The sequence below is a fragment of the Seriola dumerili genome, unplaced genomic scaffold, assembly GCF_002260705.1.
Source record: "Seriola dumerili isolate Sdu_G_001 unplaced genomic scaffold, Sdu_1.0 BDQW01000468.1, whole genome shotgun sequence".
NCBI lineage: Eukaryota > Metazoa > Chordata > Actinopteri > Carangiformes > Carangidae > Seriola > Seriola dumerili.
In genome coordinates, this window is record NW_019174723.1 from 5,399,145 (window position 1) to 5,423,322 (window position 24,178).

Sequence of the window (24,178 nt, forward strand, 5' to 3'; positions counted from 1 at the left end):
AGCGTGAATGCGCACAGGGAGAGTGGGAGGGTTTCCGCGCGACCGCTGAGCCTGGATTGACAGCTTGTTCTTCCCCAGTGTAGCTGTTAGCTCCGTGCCTGCCGTGCCGGCTGTTTGAATGGTTTAGCGGCGGACAGGAAAGCTGAACTGGGATGAGAGTTCTATAAAACTCGCTCCGCTTAAAAAGAAGAAGAGGAACCAGACTGCCCGGGGTTGAAAAAAGGTAAGAAACCGTTACCATTAGGCAGTGTGCTAACATTAGCCAGCTTTGCTGCCCTTGGATTAGTTAGCGAGCTAAGTGCTAGCTGGCTTATTCAAACCAGGCATATCGCTCCGTATAGGCGAGGCTATAGACGTGCTAACCAACATGGATGCTGTGTGTGTTCCTTTGATGCGGTGCCTGGAGATTATCCGCTTTAACCACGGTTTGATTCCCGAGCCGACCGGTATGTTCTAGTTTCGTTTCGAGTCACAAAATGAATGCCATATATTACCATCTGTGAGGGCAGGTGGACGCTGGATTCAGATCCCGGGGCGTCATATCGATTATTTTGCCCTGAAACGTGACTGATTTAGTCAGTCTTGAGTAAAAACAGTGAGAAGACACCACAGGGTAAATCCGGATTTGCAGTCTGTAGCCAAGTGAGGGGCCAATGTGTTTTTGATGTTTGAAAATGTTGGAGAGCCAGGTTTAACTCTTCCCCTGTAAGTTGATCAATAGCCTGTCACCATAATAGGAAGGCTATTAAAGAAAAAACAGCTAAGTGCTCTAAATTATTTCCATTGTATTGTTTTAATGGGGCAGTGTCTATTATTGGTTTGCTTACGAGCGAATCTGAAATAGTTGGAGTGGAGCTGCTGTCTTTTTCTGTCCTCATGTGATGTGTACATGGAGTGGCAGGTGGTGTTACAAACCGGTTGACCGTGTGTGCATGTGTGAGAGGGCACTCATGTTTATGGCAGAAGATGATATAAACATTTCATAATCATAACTTTATTATACAGTTGTGGTTTTGACCCTGGTCAGCCACTGGTTAGGGTGTAGGGTTAGCTGCAGTTGTAATGTTTTTAACCATATTGCAGCTCAATCCTTCAATGAAATCATGTTGAGCATCAGTTCTTCCACCTTAACATGCAGCAGTGACTCTGAACACAGACCATGAAAAACTTGTTCCATAATAAGTGTGAACCAGATAAAAAAAAATGTTATCATTGTATAGGGATTATTATTATATAATGCATTTTCTCCATTATGGATATTAAGTTGCTTTGGCAGATTTTAGTGGAACAGTCTGATGTTGTGATGTTGCGCTGAAGTTCTGTATATGCATAGTATTGGAATTGATTGATAATCAGTTGTGAGATCCAACATTACTTACTTACAGTATATGTCTAATTTTGGATTTCTTCTTTTTGTGATGATTTCCTCAGGGAGCATGCCACTGAATTTAACTGTCAAACTAGCAGGAGAATAAAAGGAGAATAAAAGTAGAACAAGAATACACTTAAACATTATGTTGGAGTAGAGTCAACATCAATTAAAGAGCTGATAAGAGTACAGTCATTTGGCAACTGGAAATCACTTTGTCTATTTTAAGACACCATGACCAGCGCTGTGATTAAGATAAGCTTTCAGTAAAAAAAAGAGTTTTCTTTGAAGGCAGTTTTCTGATGTATTTTAATAGTTAGTGAAGAAGAATAATGTATCAGCATCAGCTGCACAACCTACTGAACTGCTAGTACCTGAGGGTGTCCTAGAGAAATCTAATTACATAGAATGACCTGTTGTACATACGTTTGTATTAATGCTTGCTCAAAAGTAGTAGATATTAATATCACTAGAAAAAAATAGCTGTGGTTGTGCATTTATACTCAAATGACTGAGTACCCAATCTCACAGTTGTTATCTTTGCACACAAGCCTTTTTTAGAGAATGACATTATCAGGGACAGTGCAAAACTATTTTAACAGACATCGTAATTCAACCATAGTGAATTAAGAGGCATGATCACTTATTTAAATACATTATGTTTTCACTCTTAAAGTGGTTAAATAACAAATAAATTGCATCAACTGCAAGGAGTGTCCTTTTCCTTTAAACAGTCATATCTGAGTCATTTTCATTTTACAGTATGTGGAGGAAACATTTGACCAAATCATATTATTTTTCTGACTCAGCTGGTCTGTGTGAGGGTTGAGTGAAAGGCATCATGGTGGATGATGTCATTAGTGTGAGCTCTGGTACGAGTGGTCATCAGTGACTCATATAAAAGCCAGTCACATCAAATCAGGTTACAGAGCAGTAGTAGGTCAGAGAGGGAGATTATCACCGCAGCCACACTGCAGTTACACTGAAAGGTAAATGTGGTTCAGTTCGCTGGTAAGAACTATGGCTGCAACAAACGCCTTTTTTCAATTATCAATTTTTCTGCAGTTTATCTATTTAATCATGTATTTGATAACTTGATTATTGGCATAGTCTATGAATGTTACAAAAAAGTGAAAAATGTCTGTAACAGTTTCCCTGAGTCCTTGGTGATGTCTTCAAATGTCTTGTGTAGTCCAATATTTAATTTTCAATGACCCTTAAAAAATAGCAACTTGTTTCTGGTCTGTTTTTAATTTTATTATAGATACATCATTTACCTAATTCATTATGCCTATTCTTAACTTCTGCAGCTTCATGTAGCTGTGGTGCAGTGTAACAGTTTCCTGTCAGAGTGTCTCTGCTGTGACCCTTGAAAACCTAAAATTATCCCCCAGCTGGGATTCCTACTTTGGCTCACTGGTGTCTGGTATTGATATTTGTATCCTCATACAGAAGGCTGACAGGGTTCATATTCAGTCTCTGACATCAGAATAAAAACAGTTGCAGATGACTGCAGGACCTGAGCTTCACACACTTTAGATAGATTGATCCTAATTTTGCATATCAGTTGATGAGAAAGAGACCAGCCCAGTATTTTTTATTGTATAGTGATATGCTCATATGCAATGTTGCATTTTGTAAAGAGAGTCATTGCACAGGCTCACAGAAGGGTGAACACAGGGGCTGCAACTAATGAGCATTTTTCATTATCGATTCATAGAGTATTTTCTCACACAATCAATTACTTGTTTTGTAAAAAAAATCTCAGAAAAAAGTGAAAAATCCTTGTTAGAATCAGCCCAGCCCGATGTAATATCTCCTAATATCTTCTTTTGTGCGACTAACAGTCTGAAATATTCACTTTAGTATCATGCACTAGAGATCATCTCGCAATGGGATCACACCAACTGCAATGACCGTCAACATGTTGACATTCTGACCCATGGGTGCTCAGTAGTCATTACTACATTATTATGAGTACTCAGTGCTCATGGTTTGGACCACACCCATCTTCAAACTCATCCTTAAAATTTGATCCCAACTACAGAACCTGTAAAGTTTCATGACAGTTGGGACACTATCGATCTGACGAAATGTGTCCACCGACAGTCAGACATATTAACACCTACCAAAGTACTCAAACCCACCTCTGTGATAGTTTCCGTCACAGTATGTGTTTCCAGGACCACATTTTGCCATGATGACACACACACACACACACACACACACACACACACACACACACACACACACACACACACACACACACACACACACACACATGCACTGTGATTGTTTTTTGCTGGTTTATATCTTTGTGAATTAAATATCTTTAACTATTGGTTGCACAAAACAAGCAATTTGAAGACAACACCTTGAGTCCTGGGACCTTTTTGCATATAAAAAGATAGTGTAGTTATTTTCATTATAATCTTATTTTTGTATGTGACTTTATAAATATGTGTAGTTTAGATAAAGCAACCATTCATCTTTGCAGGTGTTTTCCTACTTCAGAGCTGCTGACATCCAGATGAGCTTACCTAGGCTAATCTTACCACACTATAAAAGCAGGTCAGTTTTTCTCACTGTAAGTAAAGAAAACGGTAAAACTGCCCTTATCTACAGGTGTATATATCCTAATCAGAGCAACCACAGATCCCCTGAAGGAAAAACACAGTTAAGTTTCCCCTTTGAACCAGAGATGGTGGCTACTAATAGCCCCAGGTCATGAGTCTTGTCATGAGCGTGTCCTCTAGATAGTCCTGTGATCACAAGTCACACGGGGCTGTCAAATATTCACCTTCACTGTCCCCTTCTCCTGCAGCTTCACACTTTCTGTCTCCTTTCCTCTCCCAGCCTGAACCAGTTCCTTCTTTTTTTTTCTGTCACTCCATCTCTCACCCAGCTGTCTCCCCTCTGTCAGCCTCTGTTGTTCCACCCTCATCCTCCTGACTCCCCCACCCTGTCCTCACTGTCATTCCTCTCCTCCCTGTCTGAGCTTCAACAGTGATTTCACATAGATTTGCTCTGGTAGATCATGGATGTGCTGTACAGTGTTTTCTTTTTCGTGACGATGAGTTCCGTAGTGAAAGTAAAAGCATGACAAGAGAAGCTGTGATGTGAGAGTTTCACTGCAAACCTGTTAATTAGCATTAATTTGCCCAGAGACCCTATTTTATCAATATCAGAATAAACAGCACTATTTTTAGCAGTGCAGGCTTCACAATTACACCTGAGCTGAGCGGTACAACAGCACTCTAGTTGTGGAGCACTGAGCGGGTCTGCCAAGCAGTCAGTCATACACACCATGTCTTGCCCAGGGGTTATCTCAACTGTTGGAGAAGGTAATGGTGGTTTTCATTCATCTCCTCTGTTCAGGTCTTCCCAGCTGTTTTTAGTATTTAACCTGAAAACCTTGTTGAAATAACAACTCGATCAACTGAAGAGATGAGTCGATTGTACTGCTGAAATTATCAGTTGATTAATCAATTAGTCAAATTGTTTATAAATTGTGCTCATTGGTCTTAACATCCTGCAAACCTGCTAGAGCTGCACCTAACCATTATTTGCATTATTGATTATTCTGTTTGATATTTTTTCTATAATTATATATTATAGATTTTATATTAATTAATTATTCATTTAGTCTATAAATGTAAAAAAAAAAAAAAAAAAAAAAAAAAAAAAAAAAAAAATTGAAAAGTGCCTATTAAAATTTCTCAGAGCCTAAGTTGGCATCTTCAAATAGCTTGTTTTATCTAAACACCTGTTCCAAATATAAAAATAATAAAACAGTAACAGAGAAAAACATCAAAACGATTAGTTGAATGGTTTCAGCACTGAAACAAACCAAATATTTTCATATTACAACTTTACAAATTAATTATTTATAACTAAATACTGTGACAGTGAGTGGTAACTGCACTCCTTCTATTCCGTCTGCATGGGTTTGCCCAGTGTACCTTCGCAGAGTCCAGGTCATTACTGCAATGTTTCCTCCTGCACTGCTGGCATCGGTGTGTCCATTGAGAAAGCTGATGCATGAATGCTGACAGACAGCTGATTGGACATTAGCTAATGAATTGGATTGGCCTTTTTGCATCACAGCATCCCTCTGCCAAGACGCAGAGACTGATGGGAAAGCAGGCTGTGGAGAGGTTTGTGAGCGTGTGTGTGTCTAATTTGTATAAATATATTTGCTCTAAATGATGGCCTTGTCAGCACTTTGTGCTCACTGTGATTATTTGAAGAAGTTAAATATGTAAGACCTCAGATTTATCTATTATGCTCAGCTGTCCAGTTATGATTAACCACTGACTACCACATGCCATGATACAGTATGTAGTAATTATTTGACTTGGTAATGTGACTTGCAGTTTCACTTTGAAGATTTTTCGCTACTGAACCCAGAGGCTTCATCAGTTAATTACCAAGCAGACGATGCTGAAAGGTACTTATGCGTTTGTCCTGTGTGACTGGAGAAATCGGTGCCAAATTACCCATAACACTTCGCGCTTTGGGTTCATTCTCCATCATCATGTGGGATGAGCAACCTGCACCACAGGTTTCTTGGAATAAGGTGGAGATTCTTAGCGTCAAGTCACATATTCGTCTTGTTGACATCATGTTCAGTGGACACAAAAACTGTGGTGGTTGTTGTGAGTTTGTAACTGCTGCTGCATTGGTTTGATCCATGATTTTTTACCATTTTTGTGACAATTTTCTGTCCATTTTTTTTTAAATCTTTGCTCTGGCACAGGAGGATGATGTCACTATTTTTAATCTCACCTATAGATCTCAGGTGGGCCCTTTTTCAAACCAGGGAAGCTTCCAACAGTGGGCAACAACATTAGACCTTTTTGAGTGGCTGAAAAAAGATTCCTACCTTCGAACTCTAATGTCATTGGGTCCCAACAAAAGGAGATGATGCAGAGTATTACAAATGTTTCTTTAGTCTACTCTGAATGTCAACAGTGAATGAATGAATACTAACATGCACCAGTGACCAGTTTCCTGCTCTGCTCGTGTTTATGTGACAGCTGTATTTACTGAGGTCACATTACCGTCTATTGATTGTCGTGTGTGTGTGTGTGTGTGTGTGTGTGTGTGTGTGTGTGTGTGTGTGTGTGTGTGTGTGTGTGTGTGTAACCTGATCTCATGAATGTGAAGCCACCCACTCTCACAATAAGTAATCAGTGACTGGCTGTTTGTCTGTTTGTCTCTGAATTTGTTTTGCATTTGCATTTTACTGGACATCAAGTGACTTGTGGTATCAATAAAAAAAATCACCAGCTTTTCTACTCTCATACCTGCAGGGAGACTTTTACTTTAATTTTTGATTGTTTGTCTTTTTATTGCAGCTTCTTATTTATTTTATAAAATCAGAAACATAAGAGGAAAAATTAGAAGCTGAAACCAGTAAATGTGCCTGTTAATTGTTAGCCAAAACTGGTGCATTTTAGTATTCATTCACTCATTATTTATTCATCATTTCAGTTATCATATGTCTTTTATCTCTCTCTGTTTCCAGCTTTTGAATATTAATAATTATTGTGATCATTAAGCAGCTAACATGAGGCCTGTGAGTGAGTAAAAGACTTGGTCTGGTGTTTGTCAAAAGATTTTTGCTCCTTTTATGAAAGTTGTATTTTTAAGTGCAGAGATAAGTTGAGATCAGATTCCTGGAAGATCGTTTAGAGATTAATATCTGAGCAGAGGCTGGAGTGTGTCAGTGTAAAATGCTGCACATACAGTCATCATTTCCTTATTATTACTATATAATATAGGAAATTGAAACTCCCTGTTGTTCTTCTAAATGAGCAGTCTCTGTCTTCCATAGCTTTATAGGCCAAAGTGGCTTTAAGAAGCAGATGTTTGGTGTGTGGCAATTTATAAAATGTTTCAGGAGAAATTCATTAATAAATGGTCTCCATATAAAACTGTTGTAATCTAATGAGGAAGAAAAGCAGGAGGAAACTACAAGTGAAGCATAAATTACTCTTGAAGAGAAGATGGTGTTTGGAAACGGAAGCACAAGGAGAAGAGACATGGAAAGGGGTTAGAAACAAGGCAAATGGAAAGCAATGAAGAAAGGTAGAATGTGGCAAGAGGAGGAAAGGGGGGAAAAAACAGAGAATGAGGAAAAAGAGGGGAACAGATGGTGTGACAGTAATGAGGAAGTGATGATGAAGGTGTAGAGCAAAACTCTTCCTGTTCTACACCTTCATCAGAGGAGGAGGGGTGAGGAAGGTGTGATGGAGGAGAAGTGATGGATTCGGACTGAAGAAGAGGGAGGAAAAGGTGAAGCAAAATATCTAGTTGCTGATTAATTTCCTGTGACTTAAATTTAGTTTTTTGAGCTGCAGACTGATGTTCATTACATTCAAAGAAGGACACAGCTGGAGATGTGTGTTTGTGTAGCATCCACAGCTTGGTTGTTTACATTTATCAGTGTGAGTCATGTCTATAGGTTGATGCTGAGAGTCTTCAGGTGACAAAGATGTCCAAGAAAAAAGAAAGAGTACAGTTACTGCTCCTCTAGTTGTGACTGTGTACTGTGATGAGCAGCAGCCCAGTCCAGTTTGTTGTTCAGTGTTTTAAATGTTAAGTATTGTGTGCAGGCGTCAGCAAAAGAGATGGAGAGTTTGAGAAGTTTAATATCCTCCCTGCATAATTTAAATTCCATTTGCACTTTTCTGTATTTCATTTTGGCAAAGAACAAAATAAGACTCGCTGGCTGTGTGTGTGTGTGTGTGTGTGTGTGTGTGTGTGTGTGTGTGTGTGTGTGTGTGTGTGTGTGTGTGTGTGTGTGTGTGTGTGTGTGTGTGTGTGTGTGTGCGCATGCACAGATACACAGACAGCAGCTGGTGGCTTGTGTAGTCAATAATACTGACTAATGATCCATGTCTTCTCCAAGAAGCAGCAATGAGGGAAACAGAACAGTTCAGAATAAATGAGAACAGAATTGTGTTTTTAAGAATTTTAACTAAAAAATTGCTGTTTTATTGTCTCAGCAGTCTGTAAATGTGGTGTGAAACATTACACACATTATTGTAACTACATTTAGATACATATAATATATTATGAATTTAAAACAAACATCCCACCAAGTTAAAATTCTGCCTATTAAAAGTGGAGTTGCGTTAATTCAGGACTGTGCATGTTCCCTGCTCCAAATCACATGCCACCACTTCTGCAGCTGCGTGTGCTCTGTCTGCAACAATTAATATGTAGGACTATATAGGAAAGCAGCCCTTCAAGTCAACAAAAGCAGGATGGCTACTTGCTATTGTGCAGCACGTGTCTTTTATTCTACCTGCTTCCTCCTTATTCTGAGTATTTAGTTGTAAAGGGAGCAGAAAAGCACCAACCAGCCAATCATCAGTGGAGCTACAGCAATGGCAGAGATAGTATTCTATGTTCATTAGATTAAAAGATTGTTCAGAAGATGGATCTTCCCGCTGGGACCTTTTCTGAGTGAGTGCCTGTTAAGATTTCAAGCATAGCCAAAAATCTTGTTATTGTGGCATGATCTTTCATTCCTGTATGTTGTACTTTCTCCTTCCTCCACCATGTCATGCAGTGGTGTCGTCACCTGTGACCCTGAAATGATTCATGTTGTTACTAGGGATGGGTACGCCATTATTCTAGTAGCGTTTAACTACTCGCGCACCTGCGCACGCGTTGTTTTTCGCTACAGTAGTTCAACTCGAGTAGCGTTACGTGCACCATGGCAGCCGTGACTAGGGAAAGTGATGTCGAGAAATACTGAGATAAAACAAACAGCGTTAGACTTGCATATCATGTTCTCCGACAGCCAAACAGTAGGCTTGGTCACGGAAGTCTGTGTCCGACTGGAAACACACGCTTAACTTTCCGCTTGTGTTTCCAGTCGGACACGGACCTCCCGTATTTCTTTATTTAAAAAGAAATACGGTTCAGGCTTTTTTTTTTTTTTTTAATAAAATAATACAATATAATCGAGTACTTGTTCATAAGTTAATGAGAGTACTCGAATATTGAAATTACTGAAAATGCCCATCCCTAGTTGTTACTGCACTGTACCAGCCGTTACTTGAAATAAAACAGTCGGCATGGCAACAGATTGTTAACATGAATAAACATGGTTCAAATAGTGAATTCCTCATTTTGATCCAATTTTTTTAATCCTGGGCCTGAACTGTGGCATCACAGAAATACAGAAACAAGACAACAGTAACAACAACACACAAAACTTTTAGTCAATGATTTCCTGTTAGATTCACAAAACAGTGACCTCAGTATGGAACAGCTGAAGATGATGACAGTTACATAATAGTCTCCCAAAACAACCACACATATACAGTGTCTATGTAGGAGACAGTGGATCTAGGTGTTGCTGCTGGGAAAGAGCTTTGGTGTTTGGTGAACCTTTTCTGGATAAACAGAGGTTTAATACTGAAAGTAAGGACACACACACACACACACACACACACACACACACACAAGCCTTCAAGAATGGGATTTAACAGGGACCGCATGTTTACCTGTGGTTATAGTGTACACTTCAGTATTAGCAGTCATTATGTTGATACAGTACTTGTGTAGGTGTGTTGTGGCAAAGCCAAGTTTTTGGTAAGTTATGAATAAATGTTTAAATGCATAGTTCTTACTGTGCAGGGAGCTACATAAATATGTCAGTGTAAAGCACAGGGAACTATATCCTGCACATTTTTCACTGTCACAAATTGAATTCATAACATTTCTGAGTTCAGTCAGTTACCACGCTTCCCTCAAACCCCTCGTGATTCTGACATATAAACATATTCACAAGCCACTGTTACATAACAATTTTCTGTAGATTTTGAGATAGTGACACTTTTCTTCCCCACAGGAAGTGACTTATCAAAAGCGTTACAGACATGAAATGCAAACAGTCTTATAAACAGCAAAGAGCAACCCGTTTATTCAGACAGAACTGAACCATCAAACTACCAAAAGATCTTCTGCTTCCCTCTTCATTTTTGTATAATACAAGCGTTGCAGTTTACTGTTCTTATATTATCTCTTGCTGTGTGTGTGAGTGTGTGTGGAGAGATGGCTCCTTTTAAGATGACAACAGGATCGCTGGCCTATTTTCTCAGTCTCCCTCTCACATACACACACACACACACACACACACACACACCATGATATAACTGTCATACTCCCCTATCATTTGGCTGGTGAAATGTATGTCTGACAAGAGAACTGCTGATGTGAGTCCCAGTAAAGGGAAGTGAGTCAGTCTCACATCTTTCACCCTCAGTAATCTCTTTATCATCTGAAGTAAAACTCACAACTTCTCCAATAAAAGCTGCTGCGTCTACAGGGACCAGCACACTCTGTCAGAACAGCTCATCAGGCTTCAAGCAAGGACGTAACACATCAGCTATAAACACTTTTGATTTCTTTTGACTTCTAGTGTAATCCAGCCTGGGCTGTGAAGCTCCCAGTTGTGAATGTTAAATTCATGTGTGGAGGATGGTTAATTTTCATTTTATTTTTTGCCTTTTGTGTTTTTAAAGTCTTGGTTTATCATTTTCTCCGGGTAAATTTGGCTTCATCAGAAAATCTGCAGGCATCTGTGTGACCTGACAATGACTTCTGATTTGAACCGCATGTTATTTATTTAAATCCCCGGTGTTTTTGGTTTGTTGTTCCAGTGAAGAACAATGCATTTTAAACTTTGTTCTTCATCAAAGTAAAGAAATGTGTTTCCAAAAGGATGCTTCAGTGTGTTCAGCTGAGCTTCTTAAAATCATCAAACATACACAAAGCCTGTTGGTTAATAATAGTACATGGTTTGTTGCATCGTGTTGTACAAGTGCTGTTTGCTAAATTCTTCTATTTTACTTTCTTCTTTAAAGCTTCTATTATTTTCTTTTCTCTGCTTTCTTGCAAGAGGATTTACAATAAACTGAACAGCTCCTTGTATGATCATGGATTTGGTGCAGTTAGTCAAGCCGCATCAAGTCACAGAGAGTATACAGACAGCAGCATCTCTGGCCATTTTACAGATTTTCACAGGCTGTTTGATTATGTTTTGTTTGTTATGGAGACAACACTAACATCTTCCAGAACACAGTTACACAACCTTGGAAATTACAAAGTACAAAAACAATGTGAGTGATGCTCGTACACCGATGTTTCTGCCTAGGTTCTGAACACATGCAGTAAAGCATGTGAGCTGACGTTAGAGACTCAGGATGGCTGGGTAATATGAGAAATTTTGCCGTACTGTTCATTCCACCGAGGTGATCCCTTAAGATATGTATTGTTTTCAGTTGTGAGTTATCCTGATGCAAAGGTGATGCTGAATTGTTGCATGCTTTCTTATAGGATACACTGATGTTTGATTTTTCTTTTCACGGTGTCTACTATCTCAGTTCTGTAGATTTTTTGTTGTTACCAGTTTTACTTCTTTTTTCTTCCCTTTGAACTTTGTATGAGAAGAATCTGAGTGTTGCCGGGATGTTCAGGAACTTTGATTAGAACAGAGGCGCTGGTTTGGGTTCAAATGCTGTTTTTATTTATTGACGTGAAGGATGACGGATTGAATGAAATGGGGAAAAAAATCATGTTGCAATTATTTTTTGACAGATATTGTGATTGCAATAACCACTATTTAGTATTTTAGAAGGAATGGTCATTTTGCATTTCATTTTCACGGAAACAAATATAAAAATGATGATGATTGGATTTTTGCTGGGATCTGTAGAATATGATTTGTTGGCCGGGGAATCTCAGTAGCACCACTATGCATTTATATTACAAAAGTATGTTGTGACGCATTTTACCTTTGCCATATTTGCCGATTTTGATAATATTTTGATTAATTGTGCAGCCCTAGAAGGATGAGGCGTGAACTATTGACAGAAAAAAAAGATTTATTGGCACAGCACAGATGCAGCAAATAAAGATGAAAATGTTCTTCATTGCAAATGTAATAGGGAAAATATACATGTATACAAACCAATAAGCAGGACTGTTGTACAATAATTGTGAGACGAATAGATAGACTTATTTGCTGTTTTAACATCATAGTAAATTTAAAGTCTTAAATTTTGGTCGGATAACACAAGATATTTCGTGATATCAGCTTCTGCTCTAGGAAACTAGAGATTAATCGATTATGAAATTGATTGTTAGTTCCAGCCAATGTTGATATCTGTATAAAGTTAAAAAGAAATTTGCAGAGGATTTGATTTGATATTTGATACTTGGTAGTCTGAGGATTTGCATGGTGTTTGACAGTGTGAACCTAAATGGAACAAATACAGACCTAGAGTCAGTTTCTCCACTGTAGTTCGGACTAAAGAGAAACAGCTGTGGCAGCCAGAGCAGCGTGAAGCAGGCGAGCTACAACTAGAGCTTCATTGCTCAGTGAAAAGCCTTCAGTGGATGATATTGAGTAAAAAAAAAGATAAAAATAGATGAAAGACTCAGGTGTGGAAGGTCATATTAAGTCTCACACTCACAGTGTAAGACACAGACCATCTGGTGTCATCATCGTTACAGGTGTGTTCATTCTCTCCGCCTGGTTTATTCCTGTGAATTTGACTTTCAGCTCATTCAACAGGACAAAATCTCACTGGCTGCTCAGGTGGGTTTAGGCTCACCGTGGTGGTTGGCTGTGATTATTCACCATACACACACACACACACACACACACACACACACACACACACACACACACACACTAGAACCCTCTCTCAGTTAATAATCCCTGGTGTATGGGTGAATCGCCCTCATTGGTTAATCCCAGTCAAGTGGGAGGTTTATCTGTGTTGTGACTGGTTAATCCGAGGCACAGTGGTAGGCGGGATTTAGGGAGGTGTTAAATCGATGTGTTGTCAGGCGTGTCGTGTCGAGGCATTGTAGGGTTGCCATGGCAATAGCGGCCATCTGGTGCCATATAGGGCTTTAGAGAGACTAATGGCTGACACGCAGAATTAGGACTTGTTTTAATTTCAGAGTTATTTTGCTATTTTTTTTTATCTTTTATCTTCCTCTGAATCTGACTTTTTTTAGCATTGAGTGTGTTTGTTTATGGTGTGTATCTCTTTAGACTGAGTCTTAATCCACACTATGTCTTGGTCACATCCTTTGTTTGTTCAAGATTATCCTGTGTGTTGATGTAACTAGCCACAATCTGCTATAGTTCACCTCCTCCCAGTCACTGCCTCAGTTTAACACACACACACACACACACACACACACACACACACACACACACACACACACATAGAAAAACAATCTATGCAGGATGAGTGATAGAGCCGGACACCTGGCTGATTTTGGCTTTTCAAAGAAGGGTAAATGATTAATCAATCAACAGAAAATAAAGAAGCAACTATTTTTTTCAAAATTAATCATTACTATCAATTTTCTCAGCAAAATCAAACTTCTTAAATTCAAGATTTTGCACTTCCTTGTTTTACATTTGTCCTGCATAGTTTGGGCTTTGGACCATTGGTCTGACAAAAAAAATGTATCACAATTTCAATGTGTCACAGTGGAATATGGGGTGGGAATTTTTTAGTTCAGTTGACATTTTATAGATTGAACCAGAAAATAACTGGGAGATTAATCAGTCATGAAAATAATAATGTTGCAGATACATACTCGTATCTGCAACATTATTGTTACATAAAGTCACAGAGAGTATACTGCAACATAGTACTACATACTGTCTGCTCTGTAGATATCTTCCTTAATACCTAAATAATTGAAGAAATTCTGTTGTGCAGTGAGTAAAGTTATAGCACTTTGATTTTTGGGGGCATTTTTCCTTAATTCACAGGTGGACAATAAATATGAGGAGAAAGGAGGAGTGACATGAAACAAAGGTCCCAGACTGACATCAAACTGCAGTTTAACCACCAAACCACCATGATACCCTGAACACATTGGTTTTATTACTTCAGCCTCCTTATAAATGGTATCACGACACATATTACATTTTGTTAGATGTGCAAAGTTCTCTGATGGGAACCATGTTCTTGTTAGAATATATAGCACATGAGTCATAGTGTGATAATTGCTCATCAGAGAGGTGTTGGTCTGATGTGAAGACAGTGTGCAGCTCCTGTTGTTAATTTAAGTCTAGCAGTCTTGTTTTGTGTCTGTGAGGCCGAATAGGCTTAGTGTGGTCTCTAAGCCCGCTAACCGCCATACACCTGCTGTCTGACTGGGTTGCACCGGCCACGGTTAGTTTACTGCTCGGTTCAAAGGTCAGGAAATGGATTTCCTTCAGGATTCAGAAACCTTGGATCTTTTCCTTAACAGCAATTTGTACATACATTTCAAATCTACAAATAACCCAAGTTTAACAGTCAGTCCACCCATTGTGCAAACATTCACAAGCCGTCTAATCAGCTCACTTCCTGCATTAAGCTGGTTTGTTATTGTTGTCGATGGGTGTGCGAGTTTGTTAGTGTCTTGTGGTCTGGTTGAATTATCTTATCATGATGCCTGCTGTACATAAACCACGTGGCCCCACAGGAGATGGAGTTAGTGCTGTTTTTTAATATGTCTTTTCAGGGTGAACAGACCTGCAGTACCCAGTATAACCCCACCTCACTCCTTCACACTCTTACATTCATTTAATCAGGCTTTTACCAGATGATTTAGCAGTAAGGCTCATATTGCATAATATGACCTTAACTTCTAAATCATCACTATTATAAAAGAGTGCAGCAGTTACAGCTGAAGCAGCCTGGACAAAGAAGCTACCACACTAGATATCCTGTATTCCTGTTGACAGTTCATAATGAAACTGCCAGGATCTAAACACTGAATGACAGCAGCAGTATGTGTCTTAGGTCAAGGTAATAAGTTACTGACTTTGAGACAACAATGAGCCAATTAAATCAAAGGAACAAACTGGCTAAGCAGCCTGTGGATCGCTTAATCATCGACACACCTGCCCATTTTACAAGTCATTTAATCAAGACAACTTTAATTAATTCAGTCATTAAACATGTTTTCAAAAGTAATTGTTCACTCTCCAGGGTGCGTTTTTTATTTATTTATTTATTTATTTATTTTTTCAATTCTGCTTGATCACTCGACATGTTTTTTATAGAGGTTACTGTGATTGTGAAAGCAGCAACTGTCATGCAGTGTGACCTTATTGTCATGGTGATACTCAACACTTCCTTCCTGCAGATAAAGAAAGGCACTGTCATCCTTTCATGTTTCATCCACAATAGAAATGTATTTGGCTTCTATATATTTAAATATAAGATAACAGCTGACTTACCAGAGATGACATGGTGGAGGAGGTTAACTAATCAGCATCACTAAGGTGAACTCTGAATTTAGGGTATTGCATGACATGATGTTTATGGTGGTAAAACCATGAGTTAAGGTTTATATTAGATATTTGTATGCCTGTTGTGGATTTTTCCCTGGGAAGTTATTTTTGTGTGTTGACTGAAATGATGTTGATGCTTGATTGTACGTGTGATATTGCAAAGGGTTAATATTTGCACGGAGCTAATAATGTTTAAGTTTATAACTCCTTGGCAGATAAGACATGTTAGGCTACACCATCTGCGGCATGTCATCCGGCTAATAAAAATAACATCAATTTACCTTTCAGGTAACATACCTTTAACCACTGTGACCTTCTTCCTGGTTACACTGACAGTTCTACATCAAAGCCTCCTTTTTTCACTGTGTCTGCCAGGAGCCACCACGTCTCCTCCTTTCACTAAAAGTCAGGTTCATTCAGGACACAGATTGTAAATCTCTCTGCCTTATAAACCTGTCTGTCTGGCTGTGTGACATGAACTTAGGTTAACCAGGTTTAACTCATTTATTCCTTTCTCTTCCTCTGCCCATCACACTCTGAAATCCCACAACACCATGTTAGCAAAGTCACTGTCACCATGTGGCCATAAACATATATAAATGAATATATTGATAAATTATATTTTGTCTTTATCATTACTTCCATTAATGCTCTTATGGTATTTCCTTAAATATTATAGTAATGTTTCTACATTCACACAGGAGCTGCTCTCATGCAGTACTGTGTAAATACTTCTGACTAAAGATGTTCTACAGTCTCTCCTCCTGTCCCTGTGAAAAATGCTCAGCCCTAGATTTGTTACCATTTAAGCCTCTGTAAAACCAGGAAGGAAAAACACTGTTCAGTGTAAAATATATCAGCAGCAGAGAGTCTTAATGGTCGTCCTGTACTTGAAAGTTTGATTTGACATTCGGAGACTGGATGGGACGGAATAGTGATTGATTCTGTCCATCACACAGTATGGACATTTATGTAGAATAATTGAATTTTGATTAGTCAATTAATTGATTCTCAGGAGACAGAAAAATGCCACAGATTCTGTGTTTTATATCACTGTGAGCTGAATATCTCTGGGGTTTTTCAGGGACGTTGGTCGGTTTAAAACATGATATCTGAAGGACCTTGTCCTCTGGGAAACTGTTTAACTGATCACTTTTATTGACAATAGCAATCAGTTAATTAAGAAAATTATTTGCAGATTAATCAGTAAATCAACAATATAAATATTTTTTATTTGCCACATCACAATTATATTGAGATATTGTGATTTTGTACATTTGAGATACTGACATTTTGTAGATCAAAGGATTAATCGATTAATCATGAAAATAATCAGCAGTTTAATTGGTACTTAACATAATCATATTCGCACCCCCCATTGTAATTGTCTTGTTAATTGGTCATTTAATTTATCTGTATTGTTTTGTTTTGTTTTTGTTATATACAAGAGAATACGTACAGTTGTAAAGTTGTTTTGATTTGAACCTCTTGGTCACCAGCTCCTTTGTCCTCTCCTCTTGTTTCTCTTCCTTGACAGGTGAGAGTGAGGGAGTGATAGAGCAAGAGAGCGAGAGAGTGAGTGAGTGAGAGAGCGAGCGAGCAGAGAGAGAGAGGCCATGGAGCAGCAGAGACAGAGGGCTCTCTCCACATCAGGAGAATCGCTGTACGCTGTGCTGGGAGTCGACAAGAGCGCCACGACAGAGGACATCAAGAAATGTTACAGGTATGATCTACCACACCAGCCCCGCAGTGTTGGGAGTGACGCCATCTTTGATGCTGATGTGTTATGTTGGACACCACTAGAGGGCGTCAGTGGTCTGTGTCCTACTCTTTAAATGGGTCAAGTGGATTGACTGAAATAAACAGAAGTTCATATTTAAAGACCATTTTTAAACGGTGACATTTAGATTTAGGTTTAGGTTTTAAAGATGTAAACTGTTGTTTTTATTTTCCCCCTGCTTTTAAAGACAGTTCAAACCAAAGACAGGTTTGTGGTCATTTTCTTTACTTAAAAGTTTTTTAGCTACACCTGCCACAGCTCCATATTTTAGAGAAAGACATAGTAGCACAGGGTGTGTGTCACTTTACTCCTGTGTCTTAATCATCAATTCCCTCTGTCTTTTCACAGGAAACTGGCTTTGAAGTTTCACCCAGATAAGAACCCGGACAACCCAGAGGCAGCTGAGAAGTTTAAGGAAATCAACAACGCCCACTCCATACTGGTCGACGCCACCAAGAAGAACATCTACGACAAATACGGCTCGCTGGGGCTCTATGTCGCAGAACAGTTTGGAGAGGAGAACGTCAACACCTACTTTGTTCTGTCCAGCTGGTGGGCCAAGGTAGGAAGGACTGAACGGGACCAGCTAGCTGTGCTACATTATTTATTTGTTTTTGACAGACTTTGAAGTGCAGTCAATCCCACCTGACACCCCAGTGCTCCCACTACATCCTCCCTCCTTCAAAACAGTTTACTCCATGTGTCGGTCTAAGAATAAGTCGACCAATACAGATCAGCATGAGATATAAACAAACAATATTTATTTATTTTATTAAGATTCTATAGAATCTTAAGACAAGTGAATATTAACACTAACATGAATAAAAAATTGTCGAAAATAATAAAATATAACACTGAGGTTTGGCTCTGCTCCCTGGTTAGTCCAGTCCTCACAATAGTATACAATTCGCTTTGACTTTAAAATGTAAGAATAAGCCTATAAGGCTATGGCTGGAGTATTATTATTAATTTGATCAGCTGCATCAGGCCCATTTAAACAGGTTCCCCCAAGATTTTCTTTTCAACATTTTCAAGCATTGATAAAAGGAATTGACGATTTCCAATGATACTGACAATTTGGAATCAGTTCTCACTTGGAGCCGGTTCTTGATTTCCATCCCTGTCCCTCTGCCTCTGCTCTGTCTAGTCCATTAGTCCATGTTTACCACGTTTTTTTTTAAATATCTCTTTGCCTCTCTCTATCTCTCTCTCTCTCTCTCCTCCCTCAGGCCTTGTTCGTCTTCTGCTGCCTGGCCACAGGTTGTTATTTCTGCTGTTGCCTGTGTTGCTGCTGTAACTGTTGCTGTGGTAAATGTAAACCTCGGCCGCCTATGGACCAGGAGCCCGAGTTCTACGTCTCCCCCGAAGACCTGGAGGCCCAGATGACCGCTGACGAGAGAGGTGAGGACCGGGGGCGCGTGGATGACGCCTTGTTAGACTGTTATTAGTTGAAATAGAGATGGTAGCACTCTGGATCTTTGTCAGCAAGTTCAACTTCTAAACATGACGTTTGTTCTTAGTGGACATGTGCTTAATTTGGAAATGCAGCATAAAGTTTTTGTGTGGTAATGCAAGGAAACATGATTGTGAACACAAAGTACTGCAGGGGACTTACAGACCTTTTTTATCTTTCATATTTCGTTCTTTATGGTTTGTCAGTTGCAGTTCGCATGCTTTTGAATATGTGTTTTCTCCCCAGATGGCGGTGAGCCCATCGTGATGCAGCCATCCTCAGCCACAGAAACCACCCAGCTCACCTCCGATGCCCACCACAGCTACAGGACCGACGCATACTAAACACACACACACACACACACACACACAAAAACACATATATATACAAACAGACATTCAGTTCACACCTGACAAGTAACCATAGCTACAGTATCAACCAATAACACACACGGCTCCACCACAATCACAGGACTGATACATACTACACAAACATACATTAGCAACACTTTCTTTGTCAGTTCATCCGCAGCAGTAATTATTAATTACACACACACACACACACACACACACCAGCAAACAATACATACATCACTCTGACAGTTAGCATTGGCTCACCAGCTCAGCCCAAACTTTTCCCTCTCTAAATTAAAAAAGAGGTGGAGAGAGGAGAGAAGAGGAGGAAAGAAGTGAAAGAGGAGGAGAGAAAAATAAACTTTTAACACTTGTTAGACAAAATGTAAAGAAACATGAGTGATCCTGTGTGAAATTCTTCCTACACACACATCAGACAACTAGTTTTATTACGCAGTGTAACAGTCACCTTAAAGAGTGACAGACACTCACAATAAAAGGCTGTCAACAAAAATAGCAAATACGCTTTATAACAATCAACATGATCCAAATGTGATCAGGAGCATGGACCCCGAGTTAAACAGGGACAGACCAACTGTCTCACAGCAGGGCAGCATTAAGGTTTTAGTATTGACTTGGCAGAATTTACTAAATACATTAGTAGATGGTTTTACCTGTAGGAGGTATAAACTCCTTTTTTTTTACACACTACAAAAATTATCAATAGGAAGCATGAAAACGGCTAAAGCTTAGCACAAAAACAAAGTAAAAGCCTTACAATTCCTTCTGTCGTCGATTAAACAGTGGGAAGTGTAGTACTGGAAGATAAGTAACACTAAAAATGTGCAATGAAGTTTTACAGTAATGCTTTTGTCATGTGAGACAAATTGTGCCATAGTCGGCTTAAGGCATAAAATTGTGTTTTCACTTCTTATATTTCTTTTTCTGTAGTTTGTTATTGTGAGCACCAGCACAGTCCTGAGAAAGACGCCTGTCGAGATGTTGTAGAGGGAGGTGGATGTTCTTCTTCTTTTGTTGCATAAATCTAAGAGTTAAGGAAGCCATAGCGTGTAATAAACTTTATATTGTTGGTTGTAGCTGTAAAAACAAGTTGCATCATTTTTGTCAACTGCCGATATAGGACACATCATTCAGCACTTTGTGTTGTTAATCAGTCAGAAACATTATTTTCTGGTGCGTGAGAAAGAAGCTGTCTCCTTTGAGCTCTGCTCCACGCTGGCTGGAAGTAGGTCAGTGACCCTATCTTTATGTTCTGTGAGGAGCTGATAGGACTTGGTGGGGGTGGGGGTAGAGGTGTTTATTTGTCCTCAATACCCTTATGAACATGATCACAGCCCCCCCCCCCCTCGATATGGAGAGGGCAGCTCGCACGTCAACAGGTGCCACACTGGCATCGATTCCCCCTCACTTCTCTTAAATCAAACAAAAAGTGGTGGTTCAGAAAGTTCAGTGAGTCTTCATTCTGAAGTAACTGCAGGTTTTGCTTCGGCAGACGGATGGTCTTTACAAACCAACAAGTTATCACAAAAGTCCAAGAAAGTTGGAAAGAGATTCCTAAAGATTTGAACTAATTATGTTTGATGAATGTGGCCTGTAGCCACCTGTTAGCATGTCAGCTCTCTCTGTCATCCAGCACAGTTACCGCTGCACAATTAACCAGAGGAGGTTTCAGATTCTTCTGGAAACTGTGCAGCTGCTGGGACTGAATCTTAACCATCTCTTGCACGTGTGACCGTGACTGAACAGATAGCTGGAAATCAACACCAGCCAGCAGTCAAGTAATACTGCAAATGTTTACTGTCACTGGTGGGTTTTTTCTACTCCATCCAGGGTCCATGGAAAGTCTTGTAGTGATCAGTTACTCTTATTATTTAATGACAACGTAATCCCACTGCTTCAGTTTCGCAGTTAGTCACATTAACACAACTGTGGATTCAATGCGATCCTCCTCCTCTCTCTCACTTTCTCTCTTCTTCTTCCACACTTCTTCCTGTGTGTTCGCTCTTTCTTCCACATGTGAAGGACTGAGCTCACTGGTTGACATTTAAAGCTGAGTCCAGTGTTATTAGTACCAGACGTTAAGTTACCAGTACATTACCATATATTAGTGACCTTTCGCTGTCCCCCTGAAGGACATACCATACACACACACATACACTGATTGAGCCCGATTTTTGTTTGTTTTTAGTTTTCAATTTGTTTTGTGAGAAAGTAAAAGATATTGTACATGTCGTGTAAACTGTGTGTTTAGATTTCACTGTATTTCTTTGAGGAGGTCGGAAATTTGAACACTTTTTTTTTTCTTCTGTTCATCTCTGTAGATTTGCTTTTCATTGTTTTTCTTATTTATGTTAATGAATGGAGGATATTGATATCCAAAGTCTTACTTGTTTGTGTGGCAGCAGTTTAGCAGATTATACAGTTCTCAAAGCAAATGGAAAGCAGTTTACATCAGACTGATTAGTTAGGGTATGATTTTCCAGAATAACACTTAATTTTTTGTAGTTCCTCTTTATTTTGTGACACACGAGTATCACTCTCACTGCTATTGTAGAAAACACAGGAACATTGTGGTTGTTTGTGTCAACTGTTTAATTTTTGTAAGAAAAAAAACAAAAAAAAAAACCCTCACACCTAGATCCAACCAAACAGGCTAATTTGCTGACTATATTTCCTTTGATTGCTCAATCAAACACACACTCATGTATTTATACATATCATGAGAAAGTGCAATAAGAGCTAAATAAGTCTCTTCCATGGCTGCCCTCCAGTTCTAGACTTCCAATCGCAATTTTTAAAGGTTTCAGGAAATCTGCAGGTTCACAAAAAATCTTTTAAAAAAAAGTTTTAGGCCACAAAGAAGAATGAGACGTCTTCACCATTAAATCCCACAAATCCTTTTGGATCAGTACAAATCAGAGTTAACACATTTGAACACAGGTAGATGTCTGATTTTTATTCCTTGTTTTGGTTTTTAAGTTTTTAAGTTTGTCCTGAAATTTTTCAAATTATATTTCCAGTCCAATTTTGGATTAAAAAGATCTTTCAGGAGTCTTTTTAAAGGGTTTTTATGAAACCTGCAGATGCTCTGTTTTAACCAAATTTATCTTCACCTGATTAGTTTTTGTGCTTCATGTCATGTAATCACTGCCTACTGAAATGTCACATTGTTAAATCCCTAATCCCTGATATATTTCTGTCATTTCTCCTCTTTTGACCAAACATGCAGCAGTGTCTGAACAAATGCAGCGCGGAGTCAACAAACTTCCATTGTTAGATCCAAAACAATGACATGAATATAGCAACCAGATGATAATAATATTGAAGCATTATTTTATTTATTTTATTTTTCTTATCTTTTTAATAATTGATTAACGACTAGCTGGTATGTCAAGGGGATGTATAGCATTTTAGATGTGAACCATTTTGACGACATGACAAAATGGCAGACCTGCTGTATATACACGCAGTGGCACAGTACATAGAGACGTAGAGTTTTCTGTTTTTAGCATGGACTAATAATGTTTTCGTCTGTCAGGCAGACGTATGGGTAAATTAAGTATCTGATGTACTGTTGTAAAATAAATGTTTCTGATGCTTCAGAGCTTCTTTTCTCAATGTGAGTTTCTTTGATTAAAAAGTGGAAAGCGTGCATTTATGACCTCAAATATGTCTGTATGTACCTTATATTTATCCCATGAAATGTGTAGAGGAATGTAATCTGCACAGTAGTAATAATGAATGTTGAGTGACTACTGATATCGCCCAAAAGAAGCATTTATAACAAGGAAAGAAGGGGGCCTACATTACTTCCCTGTTGGGCACCAAAAGGCACATTTGTAGTTCCCAATACAAGATTGTATGGATCAGGAACTTGAAATGAAATGAAATAGCTCAGTTTTCATACAGAAATGTTGATAATCCTAATAATAGAAATATAAATTGATGTGAAAACAAATTCCCAATTCAAACAAAAGTTTATTTAGCAGCTACAAACCACACTGACCTGCATTCTTGGCTTAATATTTGCTTTGAAACCATATTAATAATCATGAAGCTTTGTAGCAACTACCAAAGCTATGTGCAACATATCCAAGAGGAATTTATGTTTCTAATGCAGGGCACTTTAAAGAATGCTTCTGAGATTTAGCATTGCACTCCTATAACACAGTGGTACCCACAATAAACAGTTTTAAAAAAAAAAGATCAAATCAAAACCGAGATATATCATCTTTTATTCCATGCCTTCTTCATCCTTGTCAAATCCTGGAGCCCACATTACCCACAATACAACTCTACCACCTCCAGTCTGAGATTTGTGCATGTTATGCTAGTAGTGACTAATGTAGCCTGAGACTCACCTGAAGCTAAGACAAGGATTAAGGTCTTATTTTCATATGCAGTAGCACTCCCCAAAAGAGGAGAAGTTTTAATTGTTGAAAATACTGTACATTAATTACCACTTAAAACATGTCCTCATATCTGCTTACATTCTAGGGTGTTATAGTCAATTTATTGAATGGTTAAACTGTATTTATAAATATGAAATAAGGCTGTTAAAGAAAAATGTAAAACTAACATTTGACGCAATAATCAGGTTAAATGGTGAGGTTAATGTGATAATGATGAAACAATAGTAAAATGCATTTAGCACATTTAAACTGTGTGTGTGTGTGTGTGTGTGTGTGTGTGTGTGTGTGTGTGTAACAGTAGAAAGAGCACAGCCTGGTCTTAATCTGTCCACATACCAGCCACTGCCTGATATGGTGTGTGTGTGTGTGTGCATATGTGTGTTGGGACCATTTCAGAGGCACTGGGCTGAAACCTGACACACACATACACACACCCATATGTGTCCTCTCTC

At 38.9% G+C, this 24,178-nt stretch overlaps 1 protein-coding gene across 2 annotated transcripts; it reads left to right on the forward strand.

The window, feature by feature from the left end:
* The first annotated feature begins 49 nt into the window (after positions 1–49).
* LOC111234897 (dnaJ homolog subfamily C member 5-like) lies at positions 50–22,916 on the forward strand. 2 transcript variants are annotated; one of them, XM_022763097.1, is made up of 5 exons: positions 50–223; positions 17,245–17,430; positions 17,836–18,049; positions 18,717–18,888; positions 19,190–22,916. In XM_022763097.1, the coding sequence occupies exons 2-5, from the start codon at positions 17,324–17,326 to the stop codon at positions 19,282–19,284; spliced, it is 588 nt and encodes a 195-aa protein (XP_022618818.1). In that variant the 5' UTR covers positions 50–223; positions 17,245–17,323; the 3' UTR covers positions 19,285–22,916. The 2 variants fall into 2 exon arrangements, with proteins under 2 accessions (XP_022618818.1, XP_022618817.1); XM_022763096.1 differs by having other exon boundaries at positions 51–223; positions 19,187–22,916.
* The last annotated feature ends 1,262 nt before the right edge of the window (positions 22,917–24,178 follow it).

What these genes read in the sequence shown, in the direction of transcription:
- LOC111234897 (XM_022763096.1), top strand. Translation starts at nt 17,324, where the DNA reads ATGGAGCAGCAGAGACAGAGGGCTCTCTCCACATCAGGAGAATCGCTG. An exon ending in TGTCCAGCTGGTGGGCCAAG is followed by an intron (nt 18,050 to 18,716) that starts GTAGGAAGGACT and finishes CTCCTCCCTCAG; the next exon opens with GCCTTGTTCGTCTTCTGCTG. An exon ending in GATGACCGCTGACGAGAGAG is followed by an intron (nt 18,889 to 19,186) that starts GTGAGGACCGGG and finishes TTTTCTCCCCAG; the next exon opens with ATGGCGGTGAGCCCATCGTG.